Here is a 13,279-nt window from a genome sequence, read left to right as displayed (position 1 = left end):
CACCTGCCGAATGCTCTAACTCCCGAGTCCGGCAGCATTCGCACGGTCGTTCGTTCCCTCGGTGTCGGCTGGATGGTGCGCGGTCGAGCGTGCACGATGACGTGCTTGGAGCGCCCGAGGGGCGACAGCATCACAGGCTCGTGATAATAGTCACCCAGATCGGTCAGGATGAGGTCCAGAACTGAGTCCCCGTGCGTGGGGGCTGTTACAATTTGATGCAAACCATTGAGCCGGCAGAGGGACTCAACTGGAAAGCTGTTGAAATCACCGCAGATGATAAATCGAGTGATAAATCGATAAAACTCCACCTACTTTCTACTTCCGTCAGACTTTAGCTTTTTCATTTTATAAATAGGTACTCCACGTAAATGCATCTTAGTTCAGTACAGTTAAGCATATCTGTCCGACCACTATTGTGTCCACAACTTCGTGAAATGGAAATTTCAAGGGTTTCAGAAGAGATGGTGTCGCTGAAACACCACGACCATGCTGTGTGCACCGGTATCGCTGCCATCTGGTGACCGTAGTACCAACTACAGCTGATAAGCTCTGTCCTATGGGCTTGTGGCCCCACCCGCCTTCCAAAGTCCGATACCTCGTGTGATATTGGTCAAGTTTATTTGAAAAACATGTCACTACAGCACACTGAAGGGGTCGAATCCAAAAGTTGGCGTATCCATAAGGTATTTACACACTAGGGTCGGAGTGGGGGTCGCATTGGAGGGGCGAGCGAAGCCGTTCCATTCGGTAGGGTGGTCCGCGCTGACCGCGGAGCTCTGTAGGCACCCGGGTCACCCCTGTGCGGGGGGTAGTGCCCAGAGAACTGCCCGTTATACAACTTAAGTCCCACCGACGGCTAATGGAATGATTTTGCGCCAGATCTTGTCTATATATCACAGAACATTTATCCAGATTCGACAGTAAGCAGCATGGAAATTGGAAAGTTGATAGAAATAAATTAGATACGATAACTGGTAATCTGGGATAGTTAAAACGTGTGATCCGGTTTGGATCGCAACTCATCGTTGGAACTCATTTCTTCTGTGAACTCATAATGCCAACCTGGACTTAATTGCATGATACCGTATCACGCGTCACAGATCAGAAAACAGAGGAAACATAGACCCCGTGAACAGGCCAGAAGCCAGCGACTTGCGTGCCGTTTGCGGGGCCAGCGGAACAGGCTGGTAATGACGAGGTGGCCGCTGTGGCGGCTGAGGTGCTGCTGCTCACCCACAAAACGTTGCATATACGGGTGCTCAAATAAATACACGGGCGCGCGCAGACAATGGTACCGCTGGCGTTGCCACCGGTATGATACATGTAACAACAACAACCAGCAACAACGACACATGCCCAACACTGCCACAGGGGCTAACGACCCGCCGGCGCCGGGGGCAAGGGACCAACTCGGTATTTACAAACATCCACACAAACACACAAATAGACACCGACACACCTTCCTCACAGCGACAACATTCACCTGCCGGCACTCGGCACAGAAGCGAGCACAGGCGGCCACAAAGCGAACTAACACTTCCTCATAGTTTTATAGATGACGCGCTAGTCAGCAAATGCACCGCGCGAGCTGTATAGATGACGCTCGCGTAGCTTTGCCTCCCAGGTGAGGCGGAACGGTCCACAACGAGAGTCGCCTTTCCGCACGCCAGTTTCAATAAGCGTGACTCGAGTGCGTCTCTCGTTGACTTCGCGCCAGTCTTTGGACACGAGGGTTACAGCGGCGCGTGTCTTGTTTCTTCTCTCTCTCCCCAGCTCTCGACTAGCATGTGTAGGAACAGCGGCGTCCAGAGCGCCCGCAGCGCCACCTAGGCTGGACACCGCACGGTAGGCGCCGGACGTCACACCAACTTGTCCTAGAGTGATATGTGTTGCAACATTATTCCAGATAGACACGGCTTGAACTAGCCTCAAAGCCCTGCAACAAGAAACACCAGTCATTGTTTGCGGTTACTGAGCACAGCATTGTTAGGCATAATTGCTTCTGAAAAGGTATGGTACCTAATAATCGTAAACTGAACGGTAAGTGTTGACATTTACCTACTTATCAAACAGAGAATGTCATACTTGACAATGAGCCTTGATATTGTAACTATACACATTGATTCTGGAGACCATTAAAACGAGCGTGACCCTCAGAGCAAATTATTTCCACAAATACCCCTGGCCCCTGCCTCATCGCCATCTGTCCAGTTCGGTGTGCTTGGTGCTGCCACCTATGAACCTCTGTGAGTACTAACCTTCAGTGACGGCTCGAGGCGGCCCGCTGAGGTGGAGTGGCGCGGGTGGGGACGTCATCATGTCATCCAGCGCCGTCGGCAGCGGACCCGGAGGCGGAGCCAGGCCCGGAGCCAGGCCCGGAGCCGGAGCCGGCGGCAGCGGAGGAGATGATGACCCCCAGCGCTCCCGGTCATCTGTGGGTCAAAAAAAAAAAAAAAAAACAGGGACGGGGTTAGATATGAGAGGGGACACCAAGTGACAATCAGGTAAGGGACATATTCATCCAACGGGACTGTTACCAATACTTTTTTGTCCGCATCAGGTAAAAGATCGTGCAGTGTGGTAGCATTTATGTTTACATCACAGGTTATCAGTTAAGTATTCAGGTATAGCGGGGCAGCGATACGGATGGTCACGTCCGTATAGAACTCGATGCAGGCACAGTCAACTGCCACCATAATGGAGATTATAAGGCATTTGATCGGCAGTTTGAGGTGAACAACGGCTTGTGAGCGCTGATCGTAGTTATCGTAGTTAGTAAGAACCGCTGAGTTTAAATACCCTGCTCACTCGACGAATCCCTCTCAGCCCCTCCCGTCTCACCTGGCTGCGGGAGAGGCGGCGTCGGCTGCTCGCTGGTCGGCGTCGGCGCCGGCCGGGCTGGTGACCTGCCCTCGGGGCTCGGGGCTCGGGTCATCTCGCCGTCCGAACCCGAACCCGAGCCCGAGCCGGCGCCCGATTCCCTCGGCTTGTGGGTCATCAGGTGCTGCTTCATGTTTCCCTGGGAAAGTGAGAGCAGTGCCAACTGATGATAAATGGGTTCTGCGACACCTGAGCGAGCGTCATTTCTGCGAACGACATTTGAGCGAAGCCTTTTCAGCGATTATCAATTTAAGCGATTGACTTTTTCAGCGATTGTCAAGTCGGCGAATTCAATCACAGCGATTATCAACTTAAGCGAGGACCAGAAACAGCGAGACCAGATTGAGCGAATATATGGAGGTCAATGGGGGACCAATTGAGCGAATACAGTTAGTTACAGCGAAACCGAACGCGACGGAAGTCAATCATTTGCTACTTTTCGGGAATTCTTGCCCTTGGAATGCCCGCTTGGTATGTGTCATGCTTCAAGCTGCGCGCGGCAACTTAAAAATTTGCTTTTAAGCTTGGAAACCACAAACATATCTGGCCTCATTATGCAACTTTGATCTGGAAATGTGGAACGTGAGAGATAGGACGACGGAAGGAATGTCAAGGATCAATAATAAACTCGAGGGATGACACAGGGGGATCCAGTCTATGTTTCAGGGACCTCACCCAAATATCTGGAAATTCGCACGTTGCTTGGGGCAAGAACAAATTTTACAACATGGGGAACTGATCCAAATTCAAGCGGGGGAATTTCGCGAAAAACAGCACAAGCAATATGAATCTCTGAACAAACGTTTGGTCACCATTATTGGCAAACAGTTGAGGGGTGAAATCGAACCGCTGGATTTTTTTTTTAGAAATGTGGCATTAAATTTGGAGCTTAATGTCTGAACTTTGAACGTGACATCCGCCATCCAGTTCCGGATAACCATGAAAAGTTCCGGAAACATTCTTTGTACGTACGCTCGCAAAAGTAAAAAAAAAAAAAATACACCGTTACGGGACGATGAAGTGTTTCGCTGAAATGACAGTCGCTCAAACTGTAGTCGACGAAATAGATGTCGCTGGAACATAGCTTTCGCTTAAATTGATACTCGCTATATTTGATAATCGCTCAATTTGATATTCGCTAAGCTGCCAGTCGCTGAAAATGGTTCGCTCAAATGACGTTCGCTCAAATGACACTCGCTAAAGTCGCTCGCACCGTGATAAATGGCTAAAACGCTTCGTGTTTAATGGGAAAATATCGGACCTTTGGGTAAGCTTCGCATTTACGTAGTTGTCAAAGCTTAGCATGTGTATTGTGCATATGGATAATAAAGTGCGTATCTTTTATCGCTGAGCAGTGGCAATGAGTTGCGATGAAACGTCTGCCCATTTCATGAATGTTTTTCGAACCTAAAGGCTAGAAGTTATGTTCCAGCTTTTTTTCTCGAATACCTATTCTTGGTGACTCGAATGCCTATAGATGACTATTTTTCATTACTAGAAGATAGACTTGTAAAAAAGGTAATGATAAGTATACCTATGAAAAATAATCCACTAACGGAACTTGAATATGATAAATGTTTATAAACTTCTCGTCGGTGAGTTGTGCAACTGCCGTTCATTGTCCGTCTATTTTCCACGAAACTCACAATCATTGTCATGTCATCCAACAGGGAAAAACACCGTTGAACCAGCCATCGAGCAAAGTAAGATAGCATCATGAATGTGAACAGACGTGCATTTAATTGATATACAAGATAAATAAATTTACATGTAAAAACGTTATTGTCTCCACATTAGTAAAAATAAAATACCAATTAAATTTACATCGTCATTTAAACGGACTACTGATATATCCGTTTATTTTCTTAGGTAAACATAACGGTTATCGAATAGTTTTTTTTTAAGTTTATGAAGTAATAGTTGGTCAGTTGATGAACTTGAAAAAAACGGTACGAAAAAAATATTACGGGTTCTAAACCATACTAAAAATGCGAAGGGGACCAATTGCTTACCAGCAATAATCGGTCAAAATAAAACAATCGGCATCACCAAGCTATCGTGCAGTTTTATCACATTAGTGGAGCAATTTTGCTGCAATGAAGTCGCCTATTGTCTTACTTTTAAATATGTTGGTGCCTACAACCTATCGACCGACTTATCGTTCCCCGGTAGGTTGTCTTTTATAGTTGTTTTTCCTGAAGTTATGAGCTTAGCAAGAAGGAAACAGGATATGGCCGAATTCCCACTGAATATGTAACCCCGCATATCGAACTCGCATTCGGGAGCTTGTTAGATATGCTTCCGCAACGTTTGGCGCGTTGTGTGCTTAATTTCATGCGATATTCATCGCATACTTTATATGTGGAAAATTGATGGTAAGCATTCGCTTCGGACACTCGTCTCGCACCTGCTATGATATTAATGAAAGGAATCTAATCAAAGTTTGAAAATGACTTGGACTGCCCGTCTTTCTGCATCCCCAACTTTAAATTCAGTCGTAAAACTTCCCAGATCGTGTGATGGGCAGATTAATACATTTTCGCGTATGGCTGTTCAGCAAAGTTCACGAAACTTTAGCTATAAAATGAAGCTGCCAAACTTGTCGCATACCTGAAAGAAAAGTTTCCACATGGGGATTACAATAAACGGCGCACCTTCGATGAGAACATAGACTTTGATAACGACGGCGTGAGGAGCAGAACACTGTGCTATGATATGGGTGATTAAACTGCAAAGAAACGTTTTAACCCTCGCCGGACCTATTGGTTTTCTACATACGCGCCGGCCGAGGGGGGGGCGGGTACGACCCCCCCTCGCCGTTTCGCCCCTGGTGGAGCTAGCGCGTCGCGGAAAAAACGAGCGTGTGCGCCGTTACGAGACGCAGAGATTGGTACCCGATTTTAAGGTCCTAGGTCAACCGGTGACCTCTGAGGTCAGGTCAAGTGCCCCAGGGTACGGTTCAGTTTTTGGTGAATAACTTCGCAAAAAACGGCCGCAGAGCCGCGATTTTGGCAGCATCGTGTTCGCCTCGCTCAGGCGCGTCGAATGATATACCTTTTGTCCGGGTCAGGTCAACTTGGGGTGTTGACCTCAGGTCAAGGTCAGGTCAGCACCCCCAGGTCACGAAGTTGGTCGAAAGGGGTCATGTCGCATATCATTCGATTCGGCAGGTCTTCCTGAGTCCATTGGTGGCCTTCTCGACTCGCTAGCTCAATTTGATCAAGAGTTGTTGACGAAAAACTAATGTGACCTTGATGACGTCATAAATGACGTCACGCAAGGTCAACATTGCAAAAGTGACGCATCTAACCTTGCAAGGAGTGCATCAAATCACGATTCTGTGTGCTTGAGATAGTTGGAGATCGTTCCCGGCGCCAGAATAGCAGTTTGAATTTTTCCCCATTGACTTATAATGGTGAGGTCACGAAAATGACCTGACCTCATATGACCTTTAGGAAAAATCCGAGATATACAAGTTGTGAGACTCATAATGGATACTAGATCCTGCAAGTTTCATTTCCCTGTGACATCTCCTCTGGCAGTGAGGGCGTTGCGAAGTTGCGACATCTGAAGACCGTGCAGAGGTTCGCTTATGACGTCATAGGTCAGTGACCTGACCTGACCCAAAAATGCGGTTGGTGTCAAAAGATGCGGCTTGGATCAAAGGTCAGGTATGCCAAGTTTCAGCTCTCTATCGCCAGCGTGTTCGGAGCTATCTCGAAAAAAACCCTATGGGGGGGCGGCACCCGCCCCCCCCCCCCTCGGCCGGCGAGGGTTAAAAAGTCAAAATGTTAGTGCGCAAAATTTTTGATATTATAAAGCAAGAAGTTTATCGGAGCCACCAGCTGAAAATGCCATCTAATGATAAACGAAGTAAAACGGAAAAACAATTTACCTCGGCCATTTGAGCAAACTTCCCTAACTTGATAGCTAACCTGATATAGGTAGTTAAGATTCGGTAACTTTTAGCGCCTACTAGCACTGTATCTAAACCCGTTCGAAAAGAAACTGCCCCCGCCCCCATGACACCTTGCCCATTTGTTTATCTGAGGTAGTATGTGGACCTGACATGTACGGTGTCGGATTCGAGTGACCCGAGGGCTGGGACACTTCTAACTCACCTTTGTACTGAAACCCTTGTCGCAGCGGGGACACTTGAAAGGCCGCTCCTTCGTGTGGCTGCGGTAGTGAATGTCCAAAGCCGACTGGCAGGCGAAAACCTTGAAGCACAGATTGCACGTTGTATTACCTCTCATCACTGTGAACACACCGTCAGAGGTAGCGTCACCGTGCGCCGTCCATCCGCCCTGCTGTCGGAAACTCCGCCCGATATCTATCACCCGAGCCGCGCGACAGCTCTCAGAAAACCCGCCGCCCATTTTATAAATGCACATGTTTGCGACACCTGATGACAGATAGACGAGATTTATTGCCGTGAATAATTCAGGAGCTTAATTTCAATCGTGCTTCCCATCTAGCTAGCATTTTACTAATCACCCGTCCCGCCTGGCGTGCCTAGAAAAGCATTCAGCTGTTGCAATATGACAGAGGGTCCCCACGTCCTCCCGGATCTTACACTAGCCAATCAGCGCGTCTGACAGCGGTGACGTCACGCTTACCTGGGTAGCCGGCGACTCCGGGGAAGCGGGCGTCCAGTCCCCCGAACTGTCCGAACATCGGTCCGGACGTGAACGGGTTCGGAAACCCTCCGAGCGGCAGCCTCATCAGCGGCGAGGCGGCCGCAGAGACGGCAGGGGATGGGACGGCCGGTGCGGCGGCCGAGCGAGGCGTCAGGTCCAGCGGCTGGGCGCCAGTCTCGTCGGCGCTGCCGGAGTAGGGCGCCGGGGAGCCGGAGCCGGAGCCGGCGGCGGCTGGGGATACAGGCTCGGCGGGCTCGGCCGGCTGCGGGGAGCCGCTGCCGGCCGCCCCCGAGTCCATGGAGTCCTCCCCAGAGGCGTCCGAGCGCTCGCCGTTGGTGGCCGCGCCGCCCTCCTTGGTGCGGTTGCCGTTCTCGTCTCTGTCGCGACTGCCGACCGAGAGAGGCCGCTTGGGTAGGTGCAGAGGGAATCCTCCCGGGAAGCCGGGGAAGCTAGGAAGGTGGCTAGGCGGCAGCGGGAAACCTCCAGGGAACATACCCGCCGGCGGGAACCCAGGCGCCAGGGGCAACATCGGCTCCAGCACCTCCCCAGCTGCGATCTGCTCGGGAGTCATGTCCGTGGGTTCGCCCGTGTGCAGCTTGATGTGCTGCTGCAGGATCAACCCGTTGTGGAAACGTTTGTGGCACACAGGGCACTGGTGAGACATCCGCACCGGTGGCTTGGAGCGGTGCACACCCATGTGCGTCTTCAGGTTACCCTTGGTGGTGAAGGCGCGGCTGCAGATCTTGCACTTGAAGGGCCGCTCGCCGGTATGCGTGCGGTAGTGCATTTGAAGCGCAGACTTGCATGAGAGCACCCTCTGGCAGATGACGCATTGGTTCGGGTCGGTGATCTTGTTCTCGATGTTGTCCACCAGCTGCTGCAGCTTGGACGTCTCTGAGGTCTTCTGCACCTCGATCAGCGCCTCCCACGAGTTGTCGTTAACGCCCGGCTTGGGCAGCAGGTTGGTGTAGATGTTGGGGTGCTTACTGGGGTCCACATCCGGCGGCAGGTTCAACAGCGGGTTGAACGAGCCGGAGTGGAACGGGAACGCCGGCTGAGGCATGCTCGTCATCGGGAATGAGAACGGGAACGAGGGCATCATGCGCTGGCCGAGCGAGGCGAGCGCTGCAGAGCGGGGCACTGGTGGCGTGGCCGACTTGGAGAGGTTCTGCGGCCGCTCGGGCGAGTGGTCGGCCGGCTCGCTGTCTGAGCGCACAGCCGAGTCACGCGGCTCGCTCAGGCGACTGTCGCGGCTGCGTTCGTCCACCTCCGACCCAGGTTTCAGAGGTGCTCCGGCATCCTCCTCGATTGGCTCGCGCTTCACCTCAGGTTCGTCAGCGCGCGGCCTCTTAGCCTGGTCCAGGCCCGCCTCGTCGTCTGCCGGCCGTTTGATCATAGGCGGCAGAAGACGGCGTAGAGACTCCAGCTCTCGTAGACGGTCACTGAGCGACTGCGTCACAGGGGGTGGCGGAGGGGGCGGCGGAGGCGTCGGTTCCTCCCCCGACGGCCGGCTCACTCGCGGCTTGGTCAGACTGAGAGGCTCATCACCAGCCTCGGGCCACTCGGGGGTCGGAGGCTGCTGTGTGGTAGGCGGCAGCTGCGGTGGAGGCGGCGGCGGGGGTGGCGGAGGAGGCGCTGTTTTCCCTCGGTCGCCGGTCGGTCGGACCTTTTCACCAGGACTTGCGTCCGTCTCGTCATTCAGTGCCCGCGAGTAGAGCGGCGGAGGCCCGAGCAGAGGTGATCCGAAGTGCGGCGGCGGCACCGGCGGCTGCGGCGTCTCCGGTAGCTCACCCAGCTGCGCCAGCAGTGGCGGAAAGAACTTATCCATGTGCTCTGGCACCATGTTGATGTTCATCTTGACGTGCGGGAATCGCGCGCTGTGCCGCTGGAAGTGTACCTTCAGGTTACCCTTGGTGGTGAAGCGGTTCCCGCAGATATTACACTTGTACGGCCTCTCTCCGGTGTGAGAACGGATGTGGATCTGCAGCGCCGAGTCGCTGCCGAACACCTTACCACAATAGCGACAGCGGTGCTTGAAGAACGGCGCCTCCTTGCGGTCGCCGGAGAAGCCTCCCGGCGCCTTCGTGTGCCGGTACATCTCATCCACCATGTTGTTGGCCAGGAGACCCTGGCTGGCGTTACTCAGCACCTGCTGGGTGGTCTTCTGCAGCAGCTGCAGCGAGTTGCCGCTCTCTGTCGGCCCGTCATCTGTCGGCTGGATCACTGACGACGCCAGTGACGGCGGCGGCGGCGCTGACGACGGTGGTGGCGGCGGTGGCGGGGGCGGCAGCTGCGACGGTGGTGGACCGTCCAGCGGCTCTTCTTTGAGAGGCGGGGAGGGCAGTGGCGGCTCCGTCTGCCGGTCGCTCGGTGGCGGACTGCCAGCAGCGCGAGGCTCACCCTCCGACTCCGAACCATCGCGGCGCTCCTCGCTCTTGGTGATACGCAGTTGCGCCTGCAGCTGCTGGATCAGGTTCATCTGAAACACCTGCTGCTGCTGCAGGGTGAACAGCGTCGACTGTAGGATGGCCAACTCCTGGAGAGCCTTTGGGTTGTGCGTGTTGTTGGCCACAGCCGAGGCAGTCAGCTGCGCCACCGCCATGCCGGTGCTCTGCAGCGATTCCAGGGACGGAGATCCAGCCTTGAGGGCCTGCAGCAGACCGGGGAGAGCCGCCGGCGAGCCCGTCAGAGAGGCAAGCGAGCTGAGGGAGCTCGCCAGGTTCGCCTGAAGCGCTCCCAGCTTGGTCTCCTCGGTGATGAGGCGCGCGCGGGGGCTGTCCCGACTGGCGACACTGCCGGCCGGAGACGCCACCGAGCCGTCGGCTTCGTCCTGCTCGGCGTCAGCGGCCGGCTCGGACTCGGGACGACGCTCCTCGATCGGCGAGCGTCGGCCGTCGAGGTCGGCGCAGTCGACCTCCGATCCGCCGCCTGGGGGCACAGAGAGAACGGAACGTCAGTTACCCATGGAGCAAACAACCCAACACCGAATACGTAAGACGTGCGTGAGGTCCAAGACACCCCACACAGCGGCCAACGGCCTCCAAAGCACACCGCCTGAAAGAAGAGCACGTGAGCCGTCACCAGCGGGGGTCGCCGTCCCGAGAGGAGACCACCTGATCCATCTCGGCCGCCGCGATCCGATGATCCGGCCAGGCGCGCCGAAGCGCGTCGGACCGGCAGATGAAGGCGAACCGCGCCGGCCGCCCCCACCGGACCAGCGCGACATTACCAGCGCCATTACACGCCGCGATGGAGCTCAAAACGGGGATTATTCGGCGCACCAGATTATGACTCGGCCGGCGCGGCCCAACTTATGAGTGGCTGCGTACGGTGAAAGGCGCGATGCTCAGCGCGGTGTGAAACACGCCGCACCGATCGCATAACTATATACATATGTGCACGTGAGACTGGGTCTGCTCCCATTCAGTTACGCGGCGCGGTGCGGTCGCAGCTCGGCTGGACGTCGGATTATGGCACCCATTGTGAGACCTCGAGCGGCAGACGACGCGTCCCACTGCGCCGAAACAGCCCTACGTCAGATCTGTTCTGCGTCGAACTAGAGGGCACACGCTTCTGCTCGTCTCATGTTCGAGGCCTACGAATTGCCTGTCTAGTGGCGTGGGCCCATGTTCGTCAATCGTCTCCCATCCGTGTTTCGTGGTGTCTCTGCCGCGTGCCATTCGTCTCTGACGCAGTCGGCTCGCGCTCGTACGTCGGTCATGTTTCTGGGCCGCGCAACAGCAAAGCTAGACAAACAGGCGCCCACATAAACATGTTTAAACACTCATAAGCTTGCACCTCGGCTTTGACGGCGGGTTTCGATCGCTGTTTGCTTGTCTTGCTATTCTTAGCCGGCGGCGAGTTTGCGCGCCCGGCCGCGCCGCGGGCGCAGAGAGCTGCTCTGTTTCGTCGGCAGCGCGGTGACAGATGCTCTGCCCTGCCTCTCCCTCTCCTCTCCTCCCGTCCCGTCCGGAGCTCGCAGCGCGGCCCGTGTCGCGGCGCCGGCCCCCGGAGCCGTCCGTCATCCCCGACAGGCCAGTGTCACCCGGCGCTGACGGATGCCGGACCGGTGACCGTGCCGCGGCGCATTGTGCACCGGCACGTGGCGCCCCTTCCGCCGCACCTGCGCCGCTAACGCCGCCACGAGCGGCGCGTTACGCGTGACGTTCTGATGGAAAGGGTCGTGTGGGGTGAGGCATGGAGAGGTGCGAGATTCCAGAGACGGACAGGTCAGGCACAGACGATAATGCTCTAATGACCTGTTTGGGTGGGACGTCGAGCGACGTAACTCCCTCCCATGTGGGGAAACACGTGCTGCAGTTCCGTGCTTTGAACCTGCATTACCTATTACGCTTTTCTGACTTCTGTCGGCCAGTGACCTTCTGACAGGTCCGTCAGACATATCTGACAGTTATGCCGCTCTGTCAGGCGACTGTCCTCCAGACACCAGACGTCACCGGCCATCTGTCATTGACATTTGTTTCTGTCAGCCGACAGCCTGACAGGGGTATCCTTCAGGAGCGGTGGCCCTGTCAGCGGCTGTAGTGACCGGTAGTCTGGGGCCTGTGAAGGTGGACTGACGCGCGGTGCCTATATCGGGGGACGCATCTTTGGCGGGGATCTCCGATCTGCACGACCCGGCAGCCAGATCAGACTTCATCTGACGGGGTTGCCACTTGCCAGTCTAGCCGTCTGACATGCGGGTCCCCCGTTCAACCCTGTGGCGGTAGTTCATATATCTGTCCTAAGCCCGCTGGCTGACGCCTAGACCTGACCCCGACTGAACGTTATATTGACCTGACCCTTGCTTCGGCCCTGCTCGCTGTCCCGAGGCCTCTTGCACCAAAATACCTAGGTACAATCGGAAAACTATTTTTGTAGCTAGCTTATAGCTATCCTACAGCGGCAAATTGCTTTACGCCACCCCATATCGTAAACCATCAGCTGCTCCGTATAATTTATAAGTTAACTGTTATGGAAGAGTTTTTCGAATGGCTGTCCGGACTCCAGTGCATCAGAATTTATTTTGGTGTATTTGGTGCATTTTGTATTATATAGTATAGTATTTTGGTGCAAGAGCCCTCCGATCTAACACCTTCCCGCTGCCCGCCGCCCTGACCTGAACCCCTTGCCCATCCCCGATCGCTAACCTGACCTGACCTGACCTGACCTCTGACCGCTGACCGCCTCCTCAGCCGTCCCGTCCGCCCAGCGCGTCTATGACGCCGCCGCGGCCGTCGGCCGTCCGACGGGCATTGATTGGTGACGGCTAGCAGGCTGTGCGCCGGCGGCAGCGCCGCGCCGATAAAATATGGACTCGTTTGCAGGCGGCTGCACGGCGGGCGGCCATCGCGAGCCGCGCGGCACCGGCCGCCATTGGACGAGCGGCGCACTCGCATCCGTGATCAGGGCCGCCGGGCCGGCAGCGCGCTGCACTCCGCCCCCTCCCGGCGGCCGGCGGACTACCGCCGCGGCCGGCGGGACGAGCGGTGACGCCGTCCGGCCACTGTCCTCCGTCCACGCAGCGCAGAGCGGACAGCTGAGGGAGCGGCCGCCGCCAGGTACGGTCGCGGCAGTTATATTTTATGACCGACCGGTCTTGGATAGGGCCGGGCTGCAACGAGCACGGAGCTGGTAGTGGTGGTGAAGCGTGGTTTTCCGCCAGAGGCGCTCTTACCATGCAAGCTGGGCTGTCCGTTCAATGTCTTCGGTCCTAGTCAAGCCCCGTCAAGACACTTGCCAAGGCCCGCTGTTTTGAC

The 13,279-nt window shown here is 55.2% G+C and overlaps 1 protein-coding gene across 2 annotated transcripts in view; it reads right to left on the bottom strand.

Annotated features, from left to right (window-relative positions):
* Nucleotides 1–594: 594 nt before the first annotated feature.
* Nucleotides 595–13,279, bottom strand: part of LOC122368859 (homeotic protein spalt-major-like) — a 60,751-nt gene continuing 48,066 nt past the window's right edge. Inside the window, exons 2-6 of one of the 2 annotated variants that reach the window (XR_006254314.1) lie at nucleotides 7,500–10,448; nucleotides 7,002–7,100; nucleotides 2,842–3,019; nucleotides 2,259–2,432; nucleotides 595–1,936 (exon numbers count right to left, since the gene is read on the bottom strand). Coding sequence is in view for 1 of the 2 variants with exons in the window: in XM_043343130.1 (XP_043199065.1) it covers nucleotides 1,929–1,936; nucleotides 2,259–2,432; nucleotides 2,842–3,019; nucleotides 7,002–7,138; nucleotides 7,500–10,448 (3,446 nt within the window). In the remaining variant the exon portion in view is untranslated. Of the gene's footprint in view, nucleotides 1,937–2,258; nucleotides 2,433–2,841; nucleotides 3,020–7,001; nucleotides 7,139–7,499; nucleotides 10,449–13,279 lie in introns of both variants that reach the window. The other variant, XM_043343130.1, reaches the window with a different exon arrangement.

Source organism: Amphibalanus amphitrite, unplaced genomic scaffold, assembly GCF_019059575.1.
Source record: "Amphibalanus amphitrite isolate SeventyFive unplaced genomic scaffold, NRLGWU_Aamphi_draft 000983F_arrow, whole genome shotgun sequence".
NCBI lineage: Eukaryota > Metazoa > Arthropoda > Thecostraca > Balanomorpha > Balanidae > Amphibalanus > Amphibalanus amphitrite.
The sequence above is the reverse complement of the archived record's forward strand: the minus strand, read 5'-3'. Positions and strand labels throughout refer to the sequence as shown.